Source organism: Phyllopteryx taeniolatus, chromosome 4 (assembly GCF_024500385.1).
Source record: "Phyllopteryx taeniolatus isolate TA_2022b chromosome 4, UOR_Ptae_1.2, whole genome shotgun sequence".
Lineage (NCBI taxonomy): Eukaryota > Metazoa > Chordata > Actinopteri > Syngnathiformes > Syngnathidae > Phyllopteryx > Phyllopteryx taeniolatus.
In genome coordinates, this window is record NC_084505.1 from 18,228,353 (window position 1) to 18,248,147 (window position 19,795).

The 19,795-nt window shown below is 44.2% G+C and overlaps 2 protein-coding genes and 1 long non-coding RNA gene across 3 annotated transcripts; 2 read left to right on the forward strand and 1 right to left on the reverse strand.

Moving 5' to 3' along the window:
• Positions 1 to 3,116: 3,116 nt before the first annotated feature.
• LOC133476572 (BTB/POZ domain-containing protein 3-like) lies at positions 3,117 to 12,530 on the forward strand. The gene is made up of 6 exons (XM_061770157.1): positions 3,117 to 3,283; positions 5,449 to 5,683; positions 8,357 to 8,447; positions 8,646 to 8,764; positions 9,656 to 10,064; positions 10,884 to 12,530. Exons 2-6 carry the CDS (start codon positions 5,499 to 5,501, stop codon positions 11,505 to 11,507), a joined length of 1,428 nt encoding a protein of 475 aa, XP_061626141.1. The 5' UTR covers positions 3,117 to 3,283; positions 5,449 to 5,498; the 3' UTR covers positions 11,508 to 12,530.
• On the reverse strand, positions 8,501 to 13,306 carry LOC133476577 (uncharacterized). The gene is made up of 3 exons (XR_009788089.1): positions 13,122 to 13,306; positions 10,621 to 10,674; positions 8,501 to 8,824 (listed from the first exon to the last, which is right to left on the reverse strand). It is a non-coding gene; the product is annotated as an uncharacterized LOC133476577 (long non-coding RNA).
• A 60-nt stretch (positions 13,307 to 13,366) lies between these two features.
• acaa1 (acetyl-CoA acyltransferase 1) lies at positions 13,367 to 19,247 on the forward strand. The gene is made up of 12 exons (XM_061770159.1): positions 13,367 to 13,610; positions 15,456 to 15,549; positions 15,617 to 15,674; positions 15,759 to 15,838; positions 16,105 to 16,147; positions 16,275 to 16,373; positions 16,468 to 16,548; positions 17,505 to 17,695; positions 18,264 to 18,443; positions 18,742 to 18,797; positions 18,873 to 19,018; positions 19,080 to 19,247. Exons 1-12 carry the CDS (start codon positions 13,443 to 13,445, stop codon positions 19,153 to 19,155), a joined length of 1,272 nt encoding a protein of 423 aa, XP_061626143.1. The 5' UTR covers positions 13,367 to 13,442; the 3' UTR covers positions 19,156 to 19,247.
• Positions 19,248 to 19,795: the final 548 nt, after the last annotated feature.

Here is a 19,795-nt window from a genome sequence, read left to right on the forward strand (position 1 = left end):
TATTCACAATAGGCCCTGGTCCCTATCGCCCGCGAATAGCAGGGGTCCAGTGTATAGATTTTGTAAATTGATCGGGGAATTAATTGGTTATCGGAATTTTATTTTGCCAAATATCTGAATCTGCATCGGCCTTAAAAAATCCATATCGGTCGACACGATGGGCCCTACTTTAGTGTATGCATTATCAAAACAAACTGATTATTATTTTCTTTTTATTTTTATTTTTTAGCAGAGCAGATCATTTATTACGGTGTACATTTTGCAATGAGATTTGAACATGAAGTTGTAGATTTGTATTTAATAGTCTACTGTATGATATTGTAAAAAAAAAAAAAAAAAAAAACGAAATTCAGAGTAAAAATAGTAAAAAGTGAGTTTGGTTTTGACATCCTTGCATGAATAAAGTTGCTATTTTTAGAACAAAAGGTGTATTTTTTGGAGAATATAGTCCTATTTCTCTTAGAGAATAAAGCTCTTTTACACAATAAAAGGCCTAATATTACAAGAATAAATGTGTATTTTTGAAATGTATTTTTAAAATATGGCTTTATTCCTTTGTTAAACTTTGACTTTAATGTCATAATATTACAAGTTCACAATGCATTTATTCTCGTAAGATTACAACTTTCTATCCAGGCAAAATATGTCTTGGTTTTTGTTAAGGTTGATACTTTTTATTTTTCAAAACAAAATGTGATTTTATTATTGTAATGTTACTTTCCCCCCCCCTCAAAATAACATGAATTTATACATTGTAATAACAAGACTTTTTGGTCAGGAAAGTATAAAGAACTTGTGAAAAGGTGAACTATTCTTTATAGTATAACGTATATTAGTTGCGGCCGCGCCGTGGTTGGGAAGCTAAGAAGCCAGCCAAAAACACACGAGCGCCAGGTTTAAGTACCCCAGGGGCGTGTCGAAGAGGGACGGAAAGACCACACCCATCATCTTGAATCTTGACTACAAATTTTATCTAATTGGTTTAAAATCATATATTAATATAAAATAACCTCAACTGTGTACTCTCTACTCACAGGTCAAGCACTTAGAATGTTTGTACTTTAGTTTTGGCAAATCAACTGCTTATGATTCAAATCACATTTCATGCTGCTGGGAGTCAAATCAAGACAAACAATTCTCAAAATCTCACAGCTGCATTTGTGAAGTTGACACAGACATCAAGGCATACATTTGGAATAATTGTGCAGAGTTCGTGAAATATCAAAACAGACATTTTTCCTTGGTTAAACACCAAATGAGAGTCCGCCCGGTTGACTTTGCAGTTCCTCTCGGCGCCTTGCGCGCACGTTTGGATATTAAGCAAATAGTTTGTTGCTCTATTGGCATCCCATCGTCGATCGGGCATTTTTGGCCTGTTGTGAGTTCAAACAAAGAAAGGACTCTTTGATGACTGTAAACCAAGATTTCGAGGGACCTGCTAATTACTTTAGGGTCCAAAGCGTCTTGTTGTGGGAGTGTCATAGCAGGGCGGCTTCGAAGCCTGCAGTTTATCAAACTGTGGGGAGCCACTGTGTCACCTCCGTTTCCGTGGAGCCTGTCCGCTACAATATCTTAAGTAATCAATTACACCCAACAAGCTAAACCGAGTCGAAAACAATCGCGATTATTGTGGAAAGTGCTACAAAACAACAAAATCAAATGAATAAACTGGGATAAATACAACATGAACTGAGGAACAGAGAAATCATAGAAGCAGAAATAGAAACTCAGTTCTGAAATCAAACGGAATGCTTGGACCTTTACAGTTAATTAGAATATTTATAAATGTAAAAAGTAAATTATTAAAATACAGGAAAACAGTTTTTGTGGGAAAAGTACTGAGGAACGGAGTACAAATATTTATGAATTTCAAAAAATTGCATTAAAAACATTTAAGTTTCGTCCTGGATGGACTCATCGAACTGTCTTGGTGGCAATCCCCGAACCCGTTGGTGGACACCAGCGGTGGGGGATGCCGTCAAGCTGAAGAAGGAGCCCTATCGGGCCTTTTTGGCCTGTGGGACTCTTGAGGCAGCTGATGGGTACCGGCTGGCCAAGCGGAATGTGGCTTTGGTGGTCGCTGAGGCAAAAACCCGCGTGTGGGAGGAGTTCGGTGAGCCCATGGAGAACGATTTACCAACGGGTGTGAGGAAATTCTGGTCCACCATCCACCGTCTCAGGAGGGGGAAGCAGTGCACCATCAACACTGTATAGTGGGGATGGGGCACTGCTGACCTTGACATTGTGAGGCGGAGGAGAGAATACTTCCTCAATTCCACTGACACGCCTTCACATGAGGAAGCAGAGTCTGGGGTCTCTGAGGCGGGCTCTCCTATCTCTGGGGTTGAGGTCACCGAGGTGGTAAAGAAGCTACTCGGTGGCAAGGCCAAACCAGTCTACATGTGTTTTGTGGATTTGGAGAAGGCGTTCAACCGTGTCCCTCGGGGAGTCCTGTGGGGGGTGCTTTGGGAGTATGGGGTGCCGAACCCCCTGATACGGGCTGTTCGGTCCCTGTACGACCAGTGTCAAGAGTTTGGTCCGCATTGAAGGCAGTAAGTCGGACTCGTTTCCGGTGAGGGTTAGACTCCACCAATTTTGCAGATGATGTGGTTCTGTGGGCTTCATGATCTTCGTGATCTCCAACTCTCACTGGAGCGGTTCGCAGCCGAGGGTGAAGCGGCTGGGATGAGAATCAGCACCTCCAAATCTGAGACCATGGTCCTCAGTCGGAAAAGGGTGGAGTGCCCTCTCTTGGTCGGGGATGAGATCCTGCCCCAATTGGAGGAATTCAAATATCTTGGGTGTCTTGCTCACGAGTGTGGGAAGAATGGAACAGGAGATCGACAGGCAGATCGGTGCAACGTCTGCAGTGATGCAGACTTTGTATCGGTCAGTTGGAGTGAAGAAGGAGCTAAACCGAAAGGCGAAGCTCTCAATTTACCGGTCGATCTACGTTCCTACCCTCACCTATGGTCACGAGCTGTGGGTCGTGACCGAAAGAACAACATCCCGGATACAAGCGGCCGAAATGAGTTTGATGATGAATTGTTCAATTTATATATAAAAAACAAAACAAAAAAAAACGTTTTGGTCTTCTCTCCACTAAGGGGGGGTGGCGTGTCGTTAAGCTGGTCGAGCAGTAGAAGAAGAGTGCAACTCAGCTCAGTTCTCCTTTTTTTCTTCTGTAAACAAGAAATGTGAATCTTTGACAACTTTTGAAAACAGTCAATCGGGTGGCCGCCAGCACCACATGATGAACGATGAGCGCTTGCAAAACTTGAAAGTAAGTCAAATCATTGTCACGATCGACAATTTGATGCGTTCATTAGCTCGGTCGCTAGTTAGCATCAACTAAGCTAACAGCACCGAAAAACAAAACACGGCCGCCTTCGACACTTTTCAGCTTTTCTTGTTTGACTCGAGCGTTCTTCCTTTGCGCTGGAACTCCCAACTGCGTTCGTTTAATGCCATGACGTCAAAATTGTTGGATGTGTGCTGTCTATCTGCTAACGTTAGCTTAGCATCGCCCTGTCAGCTGCTGTGCCCTGAGTTTGCTTTTGCTTCTGGTGGTTGTGTATGGGTGACACATTTCAAAGATTCATTCATTTACACACGACCAGGATTATCAGACATATCTTTTAAATTTTAAAAGCGATTCCAGTGATACAAGTGTCATTTCCTGTGATAAATGTTGTGAAAGTTATGACTCTTTAAAACCGGTGAAAATGCACCAATGTCTGGCAGACTTGATCCTATTTGTAGTGATGGCGAGATGAGGCATCGTAACACTTCAGCCATTGGTTCGAATCATGATCCATTTCTTGATGCTTCATGTGCACACGAAACCACCCGTTGGCCAACTGTATCTTAGGCCACATAATTTGTGATGCATTGCAATATGGTTGTTGTTGTGGCACTTGGAAGTGACTATGAATGACAAAAAAAAAAAATGTTTGACCAAATATTGTGTCGACGTGAAATAATAAAATATTGTTTGAACGTATTCTGTGTGCATAACTGTCTCCAAAATGATAGTAATCATATACAGGCACAGCTAAAAAAAAACGTGAATATGGAAAAAAACTCAATTGAAAACTCACACATATAGATTTATTAAACACTGGGGAAAATACTTTTCAGAGAGCAAATTCCTGCCTAAATTCTACATTAAAAATAAATGTCATTGTTTCATAATCGTTTACGTTATGTTCTAGTTTCTAGAGATGGTGAATTTGGAGTTGTCATTTGCTCCAAGCTATAATCATCAAAATTATACATGTGCGTGGTGCATCTAGAATATTTCACTTTTTTTAAATGAACTACTTAACTAAATTAAGCTTTTGACACTTAGAATTTATTGAAATGTACCAGTATGGCAGCTTGTGCAATGTGTTTGTCAACTTTGGAGAATGGCATAAAGCCCCATTTTCATGGAGCTGCTTGACGGGGTCTATATTGCTGTGCCAAAATTTCACACATCGCGCCAAATTCCGCACCACTTCCTGAAGCGGTCACGTGGTACAGTCGTGCAGCGAAGCTTCGGACGTTATAATTTCCGGCCCCTTCCCCAAATGAAGCAAGCCGCGATACGCACCTCGCAGACACACCCCCTTCATTACTCGACACACGCCTCGAAGACTCGGTACAACCTGTAACATCACTTCCTATTTATTAAAGCCGAGTTACAAACTTAGACATCTTTTTTAAAACATTTTTATTTTAATTCTTAACAAAAAGGGCAGATAGCTTCCACGGTCAACAGCATCTGAAATTTTAAATAAGTAAATCACTGAAGTTTACCCAGTTTTAAATTGATCTCTTATCAGCCGTCGGATTTAAATGCCGAATATCGGCCAGGCTGAATTGCTGTATCCCTACTTGACATCATGATTATCGGACAGATCTTTTGAAGTTATACAAGTATCATTTTCCTGTGGTAAATGTTAAGAACGATATGATTATGAATCTTTAAAACTGGTGAAAATGCACCAATTTCTGCCCTCCCTTATCGTTCCCATGTTGGGCACCCGTATCCGCCCTCCTGTCCACCTGGCATGGGCCACATGCTCGCTCTCCGGCTGGGACGGGGCTGAGTTCTGCGACGGGCTCTACTGGTTGAGGGGGTGCGTCTAGCTCTCCCGTGGGTGGGGGACGTGCAGCGGGGTGTGTTGGGCGGCCGGCTGGAGTGGTGGTTGGCCAGGGAGGCAGCGGTGTCCTCCTGATGGCCGGTTTTAGGGTGCTTCAGTGGGGCTGGTGACCCGCCCTGGATCCCTTGTGTGAGTGGTGTCCTTTCAGGCACTCCGGGAAACTCCCACATTCCCCAAAAACGTGCATGTTTCATCTTGAATTCCCATTGAAACGTGGTAGAAAGTTATTTACCAGCTTTCCCCACGAGTTGGGTTTGACTGGGATGTTTGTGACCCGTTTTGCACGTGTGGGTGTGTACAGGCCGGCGGCTGCCATGAGCGGTGAAAGGTCGGCGGCGTGACTGTCAGAGAATGGCCGCGGAGTTGTTTCCCACCAAGAAGCTTCTTCCGTCCGCCTTGGCGCAGCAGCAACAACAGCAGAAGCAGAGCCAACAGTCCCAGCACACACACGACCAACAGAACCTGAGCAACAACAACAGCACCTCCAGGCAGGCCGGCTGCACTTGGCAGGGCCTGTACCCCACCATCCGGGAGAGGTGGGTCCCTCTTTCCCAATCACCGCTAATTTACGTGACTCAGAGTCAGGACTGGCCCAAAGCAAAATTTCAGAACTTTGTACAACTTTGTTGTAATTGTGTCCTAAGAAGGTCTCAACAGATGGCAAGGTGTGGGCCACAATCCAACTTGAAGCAATAACAAGCACTCAGACAAGTAGGGGCAACATGGGCGTATCGTCCTGTCTAACGTCAGACCTTCAAATTAAATCACACGAGTATAGTAACAGTTTGGCCACACTTTCTTTGGCCCCATGGTGGCTTATTAACAAGCTAATCAAACTATCCATCCATCCATTTTCTGAGCCGCTTCTCCTCACTAGGGTCGCGGGCGTGCTGGAGCCTATCCCAGCTGTCATCGGGCAGGAGGCGGGGTACACCCTGAACTGGTTGCCAGCCAATCGCAGGGCACATAGAAACTAACAACCATTCGCACTCACAGTCATGCCTACGGGCAATTTAGAGTCTCCAATTAATGCATGTTTTTGGGATGTGGGAGGAAACCGGAGTGCCCGGAGAAAACCCACGCAGGCACGGGGAGAACATGCAAACTCCACACAGGCGGGGACGGGGATTGAACCCCGCACCTCAGAACTGTGAGGCTGATGCTCTAACCAGTCGGCCACCGTGCCGCCACCTAATCAAACTAATTGTGCTTTTTTTTTATTGAGTGTGACTGTTGATTAAGCCAACATGTGGCCCAAGAAAGTGTGGTGAAACTGTGTTATGAAGTCAATTCATACTACTACTTATTTTAGGGACAACATGTCTTGTTTTGAGTGAAAAAAATCTTCTCATGGAACAAGTATGAACTGACTTGATAAGATTCTTAAAATAAGATATTGTATCTTGAAACAAGTCTCTTTTGTCTTTCTGAAAATCGAGAAAAAAGTCAAAACTATCTTGATAGTTTCAATTGACAGTGAGTCGAGATATGATATTGGCAAAATATGTTACTGTGAACTAGGAATGTCCCGATCCAACTTTTCCACTTCCGATCCGATACCAATATTACCCCCTTGAATTTTGGCCGATACCTATATCGGTCCCATCTGATAGCAGCAATAATCATACATAATTTCCTTATTTCTTACAATGGAATGTTAGAAAAGGCTTGATGAATTGATGTTACTCAAGCAGAGAACAATAATAATTGTTTTTACTGTCAACATTTGCTTTTTCATTTGTTTTTGTCACGTGCGGCAATACACTTTTGAACTTCTTGATGCAGCTGGCGTTTAGTTTGATTGACAATCGCTGTTGCTGCTGTGCATGTCTTGGCCTCTGAGGGGCAGTGTGATACATGCAATGAGATAAACGCAGTAACAAAAAGTAGAAGTCACGATGGAATATTTTAATTCAACTCGTTTGAAGAATATATGCCATTGAGTATTATAATAATGCCTGTTTGTATATGTTCACACAGCATTTTGGTACCAATATTCATTATTCTGAGAGATACAAGTGCTGCGAGTTCAATGCTAATTTTCATTAGCTCGTCAATGGTGTTTTTCATTCATTGTTTGTTAGCTTTGAGCTAGCGAGTTTTGTGAACAAAAATGAAGAGACAAACAACGGTTGTTATTTGAACATTCAGCAGGTGTAATTCTTTTGTTACGAGAGTTCAGTTTTACAGTGAACTTAAACTGGAGTGTCAATAAACGACTGTAAGCAAGCAACATTCACTCTTAGTCCTTGCTACTATGCTAGCAACTGAGCAGCCTGTTATTGGGATGACGTGGGATCTGCATGGCTAGAAATGCTGGAGTGGAGCATTTAATGGACTGCTTGTATTAAGAGTGGTCAAATCTGAGATTTTAGATACAGTACGATACGATACCCCCTGCCCCCAGCAGGAGCTGACAAAACAGGTCAATTAAAAACACACAAAAAACAAAGGCTTTACTTTTATTTGATAATTTCTTTGACTCAGAGGGGCAGTTTTTATAGTGAGGGCGCCTAACCCTCTTCCCCTGGGAAAACCACTTAATTTCGAGCATTGCCACAACCATATGATTGACATACATTTAAAAATGATTGGATCAGTGTACCACCACCATATAAAAGTGTCATTTATGGTTAGGCACACAGTTTTGCAAATTATTTATTATTATTATATATTATTATTTATTGCAAATTGCAAAACAAACCAATTTACCTGTATGTTGTAGCAGGCAGGCAATCATATTGCAGTGGATCGCTTTTAACACAAATGGAATTCATACGAATGATTGACATGGTGTCAGAGCGCTCTCTCGCTCTCTCTCATGTGCAGGAGGAGGAGATTGCAGTAGAAAAAACGGCAACTTTCAACCATTAAAACATGCACTCGCGCACATGCGTCAAGATGAAACTTTTAATTGCACAAGCTAGAAACCAATTTGTCTTGAAAGCTATAAAGGCATTTTTTTTCCCAGAAGAAAAGTCAGAATATTTTGAGAATAAAGTTTTCCTTCTAAAATTCACTTGTTAAAATGTGACTTCTTCCCTGGTTAAACTGAACAAAGACTCTTTCATTTCAAAAGGATTTTATCTATTGTCAATACTCGACATATCCAGGACACGGAAAAATGGAAATGTGGTTTCTCTCTCTACAATAACAGGAATAAAACAAATGGTACAATAATTGTGTTTTTGTTCCTTTATTTTATGCAGGAACTCAGTCATGTTTAACAACGACATGATGGCAGATATCTACTTTGTGGTGGGACCGCCAGGTGGGACACAGCGGATTCCGGGCCACAAGGTACCACCACTCACAAAAAGGAAAAAAAAATAATAATTATCTTTGCTCTCCATTTTCTGATTAATTGGCAATTGGATTATGAGGGGGGCCTTGGAAAAATGTCTCCCCGCTGTAAGGAGTTGCCGGCCCCAAAAAGGTTGACAAAGCCTGGTTTAGTGTACGTGACGCCAAACCAAGCCGGTCCTCTTGTGTGTCCAGTACGTCCTGGCCGTGGGAAGCTCTGTGTTCCACGCCATGTTCTACGGCGAGCTGGCCGAGGATCAGGACGAGATCCGCATCCCCGACGTGGAGCCGCCGTCCTTCCTCGCCATGCTCAAGTGAGTGCAGCTTGAGCTAACTTGTGCACTATGTGCGCCGCAGATTGTAAACATGCAGACCTTATGGGAAAGGTGGGTACATCTCAGCAATTTCCTCGGGCTGTAAATCAGCAAACTAATGCTTCTTCTCGAGTCCTCCCGGTCCACTTATGCGTTCGAGTTGGTACTGTGCGACCCTAAAAAGAAACTACCGCGAGGACACACGGCTAGGTATGTCCCAAAACTGACGCAACAATAGCCAGTTGAACTAAGCTAGTCATCGCGACTTAAAAGTTCAAAAAGTCAGTCAGCACGCGAGCAAAAAAAGTAAAATAAAATAAAATAAAAAATGTGCGTGTGTGCAGTGGCAGTTCTAGCTTGAACGTCACGGTGTGCGAGACCCCCCGTGGCTCTTTGAATGTGTGTGCAGTTTGTGGAGAAAAAAAATCTTCAAAATGAATTGTTGTTTTGTTGTGGTCTATTTAAATAATTGATTTGATATTTAAATAAAAGAATATATTTTTATTTTTTACAGTGCCATAAAGCAACAATGCTCAGGGTTAAGTGGTCTTTTATTGTAGATGTTTGAAAATAAGGTTAGACAAATGTCATTTTATAGAATTGTGTTAAGTCAAGGCTTTTGATGATTAGCACATTAACTATCACACTTTTTCTGCACCGAATCGAATCGAGAATCGTATCACTCCCATACTGAATCGAATCGTTCCGCCCATAAAGATATTGTTTTTTAATCAAATCACTACCTGTGTATCTAGATATGTATCGAATCGGCCTCATGTCAGAGATCCCTAGCCCGACTAGTACATGGACACCTTAAAATTGATTTGAACTCAAAGATATGGAATAAAGGCTCAAAAGGCTTTCCATACTAAGCAGTGTTCTTCCCACCAGGTACATCTACTGTGACGAGATCGAACTGTGCGCTGACACGGTTCTGGCCACGCTATACGCCGCCAAGAAGTACATCGTGCCGCACCTGGCGCGAGCCTGCGTGAATTTCCTGGAAACGAGCCTGAGCGCCAAGAACGCCTGTGTGCTTCTGTCTCAGAGCTGCCTGTTCGAGGAACCTGACCTGACGCAGCGCTGCTGGGAGGTGATCGACGCTCAGGCCGAGCTGGCCCTGCGCTCCGAGGGCTTCTGTGACATCGATGTGCACACGCTGGAGAGCATCCTGCGCCGCGAGACGCTCAATGCCAAAGAGATGGTGGTGTTCGAGGCGGCGCTCAGCTGGGCCGAGGCCGAGTGCCAGCGCCGGGACTTGAGGCCCACCATTGAGAACAAGAGGCTGGTGCTCGGCAAGGTGTGGCGCTCTTCTTTTGTCCAAAATGACTTGGCAGGCACGATTTGTAGATTTAAAATCGATTTGTGGCAAAGGTACTCACACTGTGTACTTGAGTAGAAGTACAGAAACTTTGCAAACGTACAGCTCGGCATGGCAACCGCAGTGGGATTACCGGCTCGTGCATTGAATAAGACGGCAGCTCGCAAGCTGCGAGAACTAATGTGAATTGACCGTCGAGACTTCAAACGTACATCGTTGTAATAAATATGCAAATATTTGGTAAAATTCTGTGCCAAACAGCATTGAGTCACGTCTTCCCCGATGCGCTGCTCCCGGCATCTGGGAAAGTCCGTGAGCCTGACTGCTTATAGACAACTATAACCACAATATCCCATGATAAAGCGAAAAATCTGCGCCATAAAATTAGATGTGTACAATGTAAAAATCTGCGATACAACGAAGCCCTGAAAACTGAACTGCGTTATGGCGAGGGACGACTGTACAGGAAAATTAACAAGTAGATTACACGGGCTGTTAGTAGCTGCATCGGGAGAAAACCAAATACATACTGTACCTTGACTGTTTCCTCCCAGAGGTGCATTCAAGGACTGCCAACAGAAGACGACATCTGAAACGCAGATGGAAATACACCACCATTGAATTAAACCTAACAACGACACCAATATTGTCTCAAAGTAATATTTTTTTTTTATTTTTTTTTTTATATATATATACTTTGGCCTGTGCACAAACACAACAAATAGGTGAAGCCTGAACTACGATGATGCAGGATTGACTACATGTAAATAAGAGTGTGTCTGTGTGTGTTGAAACTAGGCCATCTACCTGATTCGCATTCCCGCCATGGCTCTGGAGGACTTCGCCAACGGGGCGGCGCAGTCCGGGGTGCTGACGCTAAACGAGACCAATGACATCTTCCTATGGTACACGGCGGCCAACAAGCCCGAGCTGCTGTTCTGCAGCAAACCCCGCCAAGGTCTTGCGCCGCAGCGCTGCCATCGCTTCCAGTCGTGCGCTTACCGCAGCAACCAGTGGCGCTATCGTGGACGCTGCGACAGCATCCAGTTCGCCGTGGACAAGCGCGTCTTCGTGGCCGGCTTCGGCCTGTACGGCTCCAGCTGCGGCTCGGCTGAATACGGCGCCAAGATGGAGTTGAAGCGTCAGGGCGCGGCCGTGGCGCAGCGTGTCATTAAGTACTTCTCGGATGGCTCCAGCTCCACCTTCGCCGTGTGGTTTGAGCACCCGGTCCAGATAGAGCCCGACGCCTTCTACACGGCCAGCGTGGTTCTCGACGGAAACGAGCTCAGCTACTTCGGACAGGAAGGCATGACCGAAGTGCAGTGTGGTAAGGTCACCTTCCAGTTCCAGTGCTCCTCAGACAGCACCAACGGAACCGGCGTGCAAGGTGGTCAGATACCAGAACTCATCTTCTACGCCTGAGGTGCCAACACAGGCGTCATGGATCATATGGAAAGCCATTTGAGCATTTATTACATTTATTCATACAAGTATGTGCTTTTGTCCTCACTACGATGGACAATTCAGCACACTTGTAGAATATAATTTGACAATTGACAGCTGATGTCAAGTCAAGTTTACCTTTTATATGGGTCATTTTCATATAATTTGATCAGTAATGATGGACCTCTAATTTAGCATTTTTTTTTTTTATTGGGTAATGTCTCCCAAGCTGAAACAGCCACGCCTAAAATCCTATTTTTTTAAAGTTATTGATTTAAAATTGGAGACAAAAAATTGGAACTGTACAACATAAGTGCCCGGCATATAAGCAATTCAGCATACTAGTATGATAGTGAATAAATGCTCTAAAGCTAAAGCTGTTGCTCATTTGTCCGATGTCATCTTAAGCTCTATGTACTAGTGTGCGTTTTGTCCTCACTAGTAAGACAATTCAGCATACTAGTAGGTTATCTAATAAATTCTCTAATGGCTATAGCTGCGAACAAATTGTCTTACCAGTGGGTACAAAAAGCACTACATACATGGACCTTAAGATGATATGGAATAAATGCTCAAAATGGCTTTCATAAGTTTGCGCTTTCTATCTCCTTCGATGCAACCGAGAAGCGTCTGCTGACTTCCTGTTCACCTGCACCACAGAAGATGTGAATTTCTTTCACGTTTCTTCGCAAAGTTCTGAAGTGAGGCAACAACTCAAAAGAAAACTAGGTTTTGATCTCATCCTTTGCCTGGTTTTGTGTTGTCTGTGAAAAATCATAAAACTGTAGACTCTTTCTTTGCCTTAAAAATAATCGGACACAAAAACTTTGCCTCTGAAAACACTAAGAGGTGACATTTTATGTTGTTTTTACCAAGTACGTGGTCACGTGTTTGTGTCAGTCGTTTTCTGTGTCCGACCAAGTTTTTTCACGTCTTTGCTGAATGTGCGCGATGGCGGCAGTGGCCTTAAATCATCAAAATAAAAACATTCTATCGTCTTGACTATTTGTATATATAGCAATGTGTCTGTTTATTGTTTTTACATTTATTGGCAAAGAAAAAGCTAGGTAGCTAGTTGGTAACTTTTTGTCATTCACGTCCGATCCAAACTTCACAACCCGGATGTGGTCTCAATCATAAGAATAAATACATTATATCACGTTGACTATCTGTATGTATGTTTTGGTGTATTTTTGGCTTTATACAGTGAACCCCCGCATATATCTGAATTAATCTATTTGCAGACTTTTTTTTTTTTTGCTGAGGGAGTATCCATTATTTGCAGAAAAACTGATTTTGTTCTCAGGCCAAACAAAACAAAAAAAGGTTTTGCAATGTCTTGTGACAGCTTGTCATCAAGAAACTATATTAAAGTAAATGGAGGAGCTTCATTTGGACAAAGTAGCGCTTTGCTGCCATCTTTTGGATAATAGAAAATTATAAACCTTTTTAGTGGGGTTTGCTTTAAAGTAAATATCGGAGAGTAAGTTTTAGAATTCCCTATAGATGCCACAAGATTGTGGCAAAGCACTATTTTGTCTAAATGAAACTCCCCCACTCACTCACTTCAAAAAATAAAATAAAATTCCGTACCGCGAACATGCGGGGGTTCGAAAGGGCAGCTGCAGTTTGTCCTTGTCGCTTCCCAACCCGGAAAGAAGCAGCATTGGTCGTTTTCTCCTTCCCAGCTTTCCCCAGTTGTTTTAATCATCCTAATAAAAACATGACTTTACAAAGCATGATTATATAGCTGTCTAGTGATAGATTGCTTTATAACGCGAATTGCTAAAAAAAAAAAAAAAAAAAAAAAATCTAGCTCGCAGGTATGTGTCGTCACTTCCGGGGCAAACTTACGAACCCGGAAGTAACGGGCCAACTAAACAAACGGCTCGTTGTCATCGCCTTTTCGCCGTCATGCAGAGGCTTAAAATTATCTCGGGACATTTGTGTCCGTCGTTCTCGGAGGAAAAGTGGACGGTGTGGGCCAACGAGTGCACGGCGGCGGTCGCTGGGTCTGACGACGTGGTGGTGATACACGGCCTCAGGACCCCTATTGGGAAGGCCAAGCGAGGAGCTTTCAAGGTAAATATTTAAAAAAATAATACTCATAACTTTATAAGTGCACATTTAAACGTTTAAATGCGTCTTTTAATGTCGTTCATCTACTCAAATTTAATGATGAAATTTACTTTTCCGACATTCAGTGAACACAGCGCAAGTGACTGACGTCAGGCGGCAGGCCACCTGTGGTGGTAAACATACGCCCCCAAAATAGAATAAATAAAACATACAAATACAAAAGTACCCACACTCTGTACTTAGGCCAAATACTTCCATCCATTCAAGTTCTATACTGTTACTTGTGTGCAAAATTCTCTGGTAAAAGTAGAAGTGCTGATTCAACTCCTTTACTCAAATCTTTTCCTCTTGGCTTGTCCCGTTAGGGGTCGCCACAGCGTTTCATCCTTTCCCATGTAAGCCCATCTTCTTTATCCTCCCCTCTAACACCAACTGCCCTCATGTCTTCCCTGTTCCCTCACTACATCGATCAACCTTCACTTTGGTCTTCCTGTGGGTCTCTTGCCTTGCAGCTCCATCCTCATCATCCTTCTACCAATGTACTCACTAGCTCTCCATTCCTCTCCTTTGCAGTGCACACCTCCACCTTTTTAATGTGCCTCCACCTGCTCCCTGCTTTCACTGCAGATCACAATGGCATCTGCGAACCTCACGGTCCATGGGAATTCCAGTCTAACCCGATCTGTCAGCTTATCCATCACCACTGCAAACATGAAGGGGCTCAGGACTGATCCCTGATGCATCCCCACCTCCACCTTAAACTCCTTTGTCACACCTACAGCACACCTCACTACTGTTCTGCTGCCCTCATACATGTCCTGTACTATTACAACATACTTCTCTGCCACTCCAGACTCTCTGTCATATGCTTTTTCTAGATCTAGAAGGACACAACACAGCTCCTTCTGACCTCTGTACTTCTCCATCAACACACTCAAGGCAACTAATTCATCCGTGGTACTGTTCCTAGGCATGAAACCATACTGTTGCTCGCAAATAGTCACTGCTGTCCTGAGTCGAGCCTCCGCTACTCTTTACTATAACTTGATTGTGTGGCTCATCAACTTTATTCCTTTCTCCTTCCCACAACTCTGCAGATCACCCTTGTTCTTAAAAATGGATAGCAGCACACTTTAATCAACCCCATCCATCCATTTTCTGAGCCGCTTCTCCTCACTAGGGTCGCGGGCGTGCTGGAGCCTATCCCAGCTGTCATCGGGCAGGAGGCGGGGTACACCCCGGAACTGGTTGCCAGCCAATCGCAGACTTTAATCAACTCCTTTACTCGAAGTAAAAACTTTGAAATGTACTCTACAGTGTTTCTCTAGTGTGGTACCACAAGTGGTATGCAGGGCTCCCTCTAGTTGTATACGAAAGAGCCACTGCCCAAGTGCAGTTCAGTTGTATTTAACTTTACAGTACATTTGCACTCTTGGCCTTTTCAAACTCAGAATCGCCTTTATTGTCATTGTTTGGTATACAACCAAATTCAAAGTGCAACTCCATTGGTGCTTTCTTGTTTTTAAACTTTTTAAGTACAATGTTATGACGTAACTTTTATTTGAAATACATTTAAATGTAATCAATATTTCGGTTCAAATTGTCCCGCTATATTTCGGTGTAGTGCACAATGTTAAATTTTTATGGCTTACCTTAACATTAGGAATAAAACCTCTGCACTTTGCCCTACTACGCTACTGTATTTTATTTTGGTCATGTTAGTTAGGACTAATCGTCCAACCTGACTCCAGCCCCTGACCTCAGTCACAAGGCCACGCCCCTCAGAGGCACACATCCAACACCCATAATTGTAAGGTGTATTTGTACCTGGACACTTCTCCGCTTCAGGACACCACACCTGACGAGCTGCTGAGCGCCGTAATGAGCGCCGTACTGAAGGACGCGGGCTTATCTCCTCACCTGCTGGGCGACGTGTGCGTGGGTGAGCCCTGCCTGACTGATGCTTGTCAATCAACCAAACCGGCCAATAAAGTTGATCGCTTCCGCAGGAAACGTGCTGCAGCCCGGGGCTGGAGCCTTGGTGGCCCGCGTGGCTCACTTCCTCAGGTCAGGAGACCTTGTCTCGGCTCACGTTGACGATGTCACCGACACAGTTTGATGATTTCACTAACGGCTCCAGCTTCCTTCCAGCGGCTTCCCCGACTCTGTTCCTGTCTACACTGTCAACAGGCAGTGCTCGTCTGGACTGCAGGCCGTACTCAACATCGCAGGTACACACGCACACACACACACACACATGCACACAGTGTTGGGGAGTGAAAATGTCCTCACAGGATTATAAAATAGTATCTATCTATAAGTACAGGTGTACATACAGAATACAATGTATGAAATGATATGCAATGTGTCTAAATCAATGTGTCTATTGATTAATGGCACATTCATTTCAATGAGGAAAGATGATTTGAGTTACAAATGTGGTCACAGGACCAATTCAACTTGTATCTCAAGGCACCACTGTATTTTGTGCGTGCAGGGGCCATCCAGAGTGGCTCTGTGGACCTCGGCCTTGCCTGCGGGTACTGTGGTTTGACCACCCCCAACAACACCCCCGCTTCACCCAAACATGACAACTAAGACTGTGTGTTTGGGTGTGCATGTGCCTATGGATGTGTGTGTGTGTGTGTGTGTGTGTGTGTGTGTCAGCGTGGAGAGCATGTCCTTGCGTTCCATCGGGAATCCTGGAGATTTGAGCTCCAGGCTGGTGGACAACAACAAGGCCAGAGATTGCATCACCCCCATGGGGTCAGAGGGCACACACACTTCACACACGCATTCACCTTGTCCAGTGACATCACACTCAGTGTGTGTGTGCGTGCGTGCGTGTGTGTGTTTGCAGCATGACATCAGAAAACGTCGCAGAGAGATTTGGGATCTCCAGGGAGAAGCAGGACGCCTTCGCTCTGATGTCTCACCAGAAGTAATCGATACTTTTCAACACTTGAATTGATGTTAAACAAAGTGACTGGAATTGAGTAGTAACCCCCACAATTCATCGAGAAAAGCTACCGAGCCCTGCCGCGAATAGCCACCGTAGGCTAATTGCGCATAGATGCCAGAAGATAGCAAGAAAGCATTTGAAACAGAGAGGAGAACCAACTCATTCACTGGCATCCATTTTCAGAGCAGCCAACCCCATAGCAGGGGTGTCAAACTAATTTTTGTCACATGCCGCATGGTAGTTATGCTTTCCGTCAGAGGGCCCTTAGGACTATGAAAACCATACAGTATAAATGTATAGTCACGTCACCCAATTATTTCACATACATAATTGCCCAGCAGTAGATTGCTCCATACATTATATTGTGAGCAACGAATTTAATTCAAAATCAGAAGTCGTGGAACATTGTGGCATACAAAGATTAAGGATACAACTATTGTTCACGCTATGTTAAAAAGGGTTTTGTTGGGAAAAAAATGCTTGTAATATCTGTCAAAAGTGAAGAAAAACTGCATGAAAAGAACAAACCTACTTAGCAAGAAACATGAAATAGACACTCTTGACACATCAAGTGGTTTCATTCTGTAAACTAGCTGAAACAAAATTTGAAACCATAAAACTTTAATCACATCATCATATGATTGCAAATACACAGAAAATTGGATAACTAGTTTTGAAATCAGGAGTCAAGGATAATAGTTTGTTCAACAATTTAATCTTGTTCTTCATTAGATTTTTACAAAACCGAACAGACTTACCCCATGCGTGAACCCATGTTACATAAACAACTTTGTTCAGTAGTTCATTATTCACCACAAACAAACCACCTTCACACAAGGCCCATCAGTAGCAGTAGCAAGCATACGTGCTGAAATAACACGCTGGAAGTGATGAAAACATCAGTCATGAGTGGCTTTGTGTTTGTTGCGTGCCAGGGCGTCGCGGGCACAGGCGTCGGGCGCGTTCCACGACGAGATGGTGGCCGTTGTCACCAAGATGGTGGACGAGGACGGCGGGGAGCGACGGGTGACGGTCACCAAGGACGATGGCATCCGGGCGGGAACCACGCTGGCGGGACTCGCCAAACTGCGACCGGCCTTCAAACCCGACGGCACCACCACGGCCGGTCAGTCGCCCTCGGAACGCCCGCCGCTCGTCCTAATTCCTCTTCATAGCAGTGCCAGGGTAGTGATGTGTGGAGTCTGTTCAGGAAGATGGTTTGTAAAATGGTATCAAAACCTGCAGTCAGATCACGGAGGATGAGGATGGGGAGTAAGCCGGAATCGGCTGCCAGGAGGAGGGCATTGGTGATTTTGATGAGGGCCGTTCCGGTGCTATGGTAGGGGTCTTTTTGGAAGCGACTAAGATTTTTGAGAGAAATGGAAGGGTGAAGAAGGTTATTGAAGTTATTGGGATCTCAAGCAGGTTTTTTTCAGTGTTGGGATGATGGCTGCGGTTTTGAATGCTGCGAGAAGAATACCAGTAGAGTGAGATGAGTGGATGATTTTAGTGATGAGGCGGACCAGGGACAGGAGGCAAGCTTTTACCAAAACAGTAGGGGGAGGCTCAAGTTGGCAAGGATGATTTCTGAAATCTGGTCACGTAACTTGAATAGGTTAACGATGGTACAGCCACATCGTGCTGCTGGGTCGCTGCTAATGCTAACATTAACGCTCTCTCTCTCCGGTGGTCAGGCAACTCGAGTCAGGTTAGTGACGGGGCGGCCGCCGTGCTGCTGGGGCGCCGCTCTGCCGTGGAGGCTCTGGGCATGCCGGTCCTTGGGGTCCTGCGGGCCAGCGCCGTGGTGGGGGTCCCGCCGGACATCATGGGCATCGGCCCCGCTGTCGCCATCCCAGAGGCGCTACGCAAGGCTGGTACGACTACAGACCAATAGCATGACATCATAGCGTGACGTCATAGTTTACGGTGTCCGAAGTCCGAAGATATCACACTTTTTATTTGAAATGATTTTTATAATCACTTTTTTCTCATTAAAATGTATTATTTAAAAGTAAATACATTTTAATGTTAACAGTTCGTTTCGTTACCCTGCATCACTAATTGACAACAGGAACCAAGTTCATGACATGAAAGCTAAAACATGATGCATTGAAGCGCAACAAGACCTTAGTGGCAACTCTCGTGTGTGTGTGTGTGTGTGTGCATGTGCAGGACTGAGTGTGGATGACATCGACGTGTTCGAGATCAACGAGGCGTTCGCCAGTCAGGTGAGCGGCGGGTGAGCTTCACGGCGCCTTCTTGCGTCCTCGCATAACATTGCGGTGCGGTCGCCGTGTGGCCAGGCGGTGTACTGCGTAGAGAAGTTGGGGATCCCCCTGGAGAAGGTAAACCCCAACGGGGGAGCCATCGCTCTGGGTCACCCGCTGGGCTGCACGGGTGCCCGCCAGCTTGTCACCATGTTGCACCACCTCAGACGACAACAGAGAAGGTACGTGTCCGCGTATCTTGTGTTTTTTTTTTTTTTTTTTAATGTTTGCGTGTGTGTGTAGGGCCTACGGTGTGGTGTCCATGTGCATCGGCACCGGGATGGGAGCAGCCGCCGTCTTTGAATATCCTGGCCCGTGATGAAGTGCGGGACCGCGTGGCCGCACCCACAACCAGACGCTCCCGATTGCCCCTTTGATCGTGCTGATTGAAATAAATTCAAGCGGCTTCTACCCTCTGGCATCAACAAGTTTAAAGTTGCTTAGAATTTTTTTTTTTTTTAGATAATCACATTTAGAGACATAATCAGTGGACAACTCTTTATCAAATTAATTAACAGCTATTTTGATAATCAATTAATCACAAAGAGGCATTGTTTATCTTAAAATTGTCCAAATGCTGATTTCAGCCTCTCAACAGTGAATATCAGAATCAGAATCATCTTTATTCTCTCATTTCTGCAGTCTTCCAAGAAAGCAGACTGATTATCTTTGTGTTTGATCAAAAGAAGAGATTTGCAAACATCTGCTTTTGCTCCAGTAAACAATGATCAACATTTTCCCTGATTTTCTGGCATCTTATGTAACCTAAACTATTACAGGTACATCTCAATCAATTAGAACATGGTAGAAAAGTCAATTTGTTTCCGTACTTCTACATTCACTTGGGATAATACTTTTCAGGGGGCAAGTGCTTGCATAATTTCTGCAGCACTTTTTTTCCCCCATTATGTAATATTCTACTTTCTATAGATGGTGAATTTGGGGTTTTCCTTTGCTTT

Coding starts and splice junctions, on each gene's coding strand:
- LOC133476572 (XM_061770157.1), top strand. CDS start 5,499: ATGGCCGCGGAGTTGTTTCCCACCAAGAAGCTTCTTCCGTCCGCCTTG. Junction 8,448..8,645: donor AGCGGATTCCGGGCCACAAG/GTACCACCACTC, acceptor TTGTGTGTCCAG/TACGTCCTGGCCGTGGGAAG. Junction 10,065..10,883: donor AGAGGCTGGTGCTCGGCAAG/GTGTGGCGCTCT, acceptor TGTTGAAACTAG/GCCATCTACCTGATTCGCAT.
- acaa1 (XM_061770159.1), top strand. CDS start 13,443: ATGCAGAGGCTTAAAATTATCTCGGGACATTTGTGTCCGTCGTTCTCG. Junction 17,696..18,263: donor CGACGGCACCACCACGGCCG/GTCAGTCGCCCT, acceptor TCCGGTGGTCAG/GCAACTCGAGTCAGGTTAGT. Junction 18,444..18,741: donor AGAGGCGCTACGCAAGGCTG/GTACGACTACAG, acceptor GTGCATGTGCAG/GACTGAGTGTGGATGACATC.